This window comes from Calidris pugnax, unplaced genomic scaffold (genome assembly GCF_001431845.1).
Source record: "Calidris pugnax isolate Ruff unplaced genomic scaffold, ASM143184v1 scaffold1058, whole genome shotgun sequence".
Taxonomy (NCBI): Eukaryota; Metazoa; Chordata; class Aves; order Charadriiformes; family Scolopacidae; genus Calidris; species Calidris pugnax.
In genome coordinates, this window is record NW_015092337.1 from 24,354 (window position 1) to 27,549 (window position 3,196).

The 3,196-nt window shown below is 61.9% G+C and overlaps 1 protein-coding gene across 1 annotated transcript in view; it reads right to left on the bottom strand.

Annotated features, from left to right (window-relative positions):
* LOC106900323 (rap1 GTPase-activating protein 1-like) overlaps window positions 1-3,162 on the bottom strand; it is a gene marked incomplete at its 3' end in the record, with an annotated part of 12,618 nt that extends 9,456 nt beyond the window's left edge. Inside the window, exons 1-8 of the mRNA XM_014962338.1 lie at window positions 3,158-3,162; window positions 3,070-3,117; window positions 2,914-2,952; window positions 2,647-2,832; window positions 422-516; window positions 262-340; window positions 107-160; window positions 2-10 (exon numbers count right to left, since the gene is read on the bottom strand). Of these exons, the coding sequence (XP_014817824.1) occupies window positions 2-10; window positions 107-160; window positions 262-340; window positions 422-516; window positions 2,647-2,832; window positions 2,914-2,952; window positions 3,070-3,108 (501 nt within the window). The remainder of the gene's footprint in view (window position 1; window positions 11-106; window positions 161-261; window positions 341-421; window positions 517-2,646; window positions 2,833-2,913; window positions 2,953-3,069; window positions 3,118-3,157) is intronic.
* Window positions 3,163-3,196: the final 34 nt, after the last annotated feature.

Genomic DNA, 3,196 nt, shown 5'->3' on the forward strand with positions numbered 1-3,196 from the left:
GGCGGGACGCCTGCGGGGGTGGGAGGGGGTGGTGGTTGGGTGGGGGGCACCCTATGGGTGTCCCATCCCCCCCTATGGGTGTCACATCCCCCCCAACCCTGCTCACCTTGGGGTAGAGCACGGGGTAGAAACGATCCACGTTGACGTCCTCGCACACCAGCTGTGGGGAGGATGGGTGATGCCATGGGTGGCCCCCGGGGTGGGGGGCGGGGGGACCGAGGGGAAGGCACCCATGGGTGCTGCCGGAGGTGCTGCACCCACCTTGGCCATCTGCACCACGTTGGGGAACTCAGCCAGGCAGGAGATGGGCACCACGTCATGTAGGGTGCGGGCGCGGGTGCTGTGGGGCGAGGAGGGGGTCAGGGTGGTCCCCAACCCCCAGCCAGCACCCATGGGTGCCCCCCTCCCACCCCCAGCTCACCGCAGCAGCAGGTGGAGGTGCTCCTGCTCGTCGTACTTGAGGGAGAAGACGAGGTGGCCCAGCGCCGGGTCCAGGGAGTAGTAGTTGAAGTGCTCCTGCAGGGAGGGGGCCAAGCACCCATGACCACGCCAATGGGTGCTCACACTGGCAGGCACCCAGCCACGGGGCAACAGTGTCCATGGGGCACCCATGCTCATGGGCCACCTAACCTACAGACACCTGTAGGTCCCCATGCCCATGGACACCCATGCCATGGGTCATCCATGTCTCTGAGCACCCATAACCCTCATCACCCATCCCCATGGGGCACCCATGCCCATGAGCACCAATATCCATGAGCACCCATGCCAATGGGGCACCCATGCTCATGCCTACAGGCACTTGGAGGGCACCCATGCCCGTGGACCCCCATGCCATGGGTCATCCATGGCTCTGAGCACCCATAACCCTGATCACCCATCCCCACGGGGCACCCAAGACCATGAAGACCTACAGATACCACCACCTACACTGATGGCCACACATGTGATGAGCCACCCATACCCTTGAGCACCCATGTTATGGGTCACTCAGGTTCCTGAGCACCCACAACAACAGGCACCCACAGTTGTGGAGCTCCCATGCCCATGCATGTCCATGCCATGGGGCACCCATGTCCCTGAGCATCCATACCCATAGAGCCATGATGCCATAGGGCACCACAGTCCATGAGCACCCATACCCATGGGTCTCCCATGCCCATAGATGACCACCCTCATGTCCATGAGCCCCCATACCATGGGGCACCCATATCCATGAGCACCCATCCCCATGGGTCTCCCATGCCCATAGATGACCACCCTCATGTCCATGAGCCCCCATACCATGGGGCACCCATATCCATGAGCACCCATCCCCATGGGTCTCCCATGCCCATAGATGACCACCCTCATGTCCATGAGCCCCCATACCATGGGGCACCCATATCCATGAGCACCCATCCCCATGGGTCTCCCATGCCCATAGATGACCACCCTCATGTCCATGAGCCCCCATACCATGGGGCACCCATATCCATGAGCACCCATACCCATAGAGCTCCCATGCCCATGCATGTCCATGCCATGGGGCCCCCATGTCCCTCGGGCCCCCAGGTCCATCGGGCACCCAGGTCCATGAGGACCCATACCCATAGATGACCACACTCATGTCCATGAGCACCCATACCATGGGGCACCCATATCCATGAGCACCCATACCCATAGAGCTCCCATGCCTGTAGATGCCCACACCCATGCATCACCCATGTCCATCGGGCACCCAGGTCCATGAGGACCCATACCCATAGATGACCACACTCATGTCCACGAACACCCAAATGCATTAGCTCCCATGCCATGGGGCACCCATATCCATGAGCCCCCATACCCATAGAGCTCCCATGCCTGTAGATGCCCACACCCATGCATCACCCATGTCCATGGGGCACCCAGGTCCATGAGCACCCATACCCATGGGTCTCCCATGCCCATAGATGACCATACCCATGTCCATGAACACCCAAATGCATGGGCACCCATATCCATGAGCACCCATACCCATAGAGCTCCTATGCCCATAGATGCCCACACCCATGCATCACCGTGTCCATGAGGCACCCAGGTCCATTGGGCACCCAGGTCCATGAGCACCCATACCCATGGGTCTCCCAAGCCCATAGATGACCACACTCATGTCCATGAACACCCATGCCATGGGGCACCCATATCCATGAGCACCCATACCCATAGAGCTCCCATGTTTGTAGATGCCCACACCCATGCATCACCCATGTCCATGGGGCACCCAGGTCCATGAGCACCCATACCCATGGGTCTCCCATGCCCATACATGACCACACTCATGTCCATGAACACCCAAATGCATGAACACCCATACCATAGGGCACCCATATCCATGAGCACCCATACCCATAGAGCTCCCGTGTTCGTAGATGTCCACACCCATGCATCACCCATGTCCATGGGGCACCCAGGTCCATGAGCACCCATACCCATGGGTCTCCCAAGCCCATAGATGACCACACTCATGTCCATGAACACCCAAACGCATGAGCACCCACGCCAGGGGACACCCATGTCCATGAGCACCCCTGAGGTCTCCATGCTGATGCCCACCCATGCCCATGGGGAACCCACCCACCCCAAGCACCCACACCTGGAGCACCCAACGGGGTGGGGGCTCACCTTGCCCAAGAAGTGCTTGCGGTAGATCTTGGCCGTGTGGTTGCCCTCAAGCCTCGCCCGGGCGCTGGGTGCGGGGGTCTGGGGGGACTCGGGTGCCCCGCTCAGCTGGTGGTTGGTGCCCTCGATCCAGTAACCCCCAAACTGCGGCAGGAGGATGAGGGGGAACGGCCCCTCCCGGCCCAGCACCTGCACCCAGAGGGAGATGGGTGCTCCATCCACCCCCCGCCCCCCCGGGCACCCATCTCTGGAGGGGAGGGGGGGCTCTACCTCGTGCACGCTGGGGTAGGGGATGTAGTCCTCCTCCGTCTGCAAGACAAGGGGGTGGGTGAAGGCCATGGTAGCACCCATGGGTGCTGGGGAGGGGGAAGTCCACGCTGACACCCATGGGTGCCGGTTGGGTGCCCCCACCCCATCAACACCTACCTTGAGCGGTGGGGGGGCGGCGTGGCGCTGCTGGGCCATCCTGCTGCCCTGCGGGAGAGGGGGGGGCTGTGGGTGCCCGTCACCCCACCTTGGGGTGAGCACCCTTGGGTGGGGAGCACCCATGGGG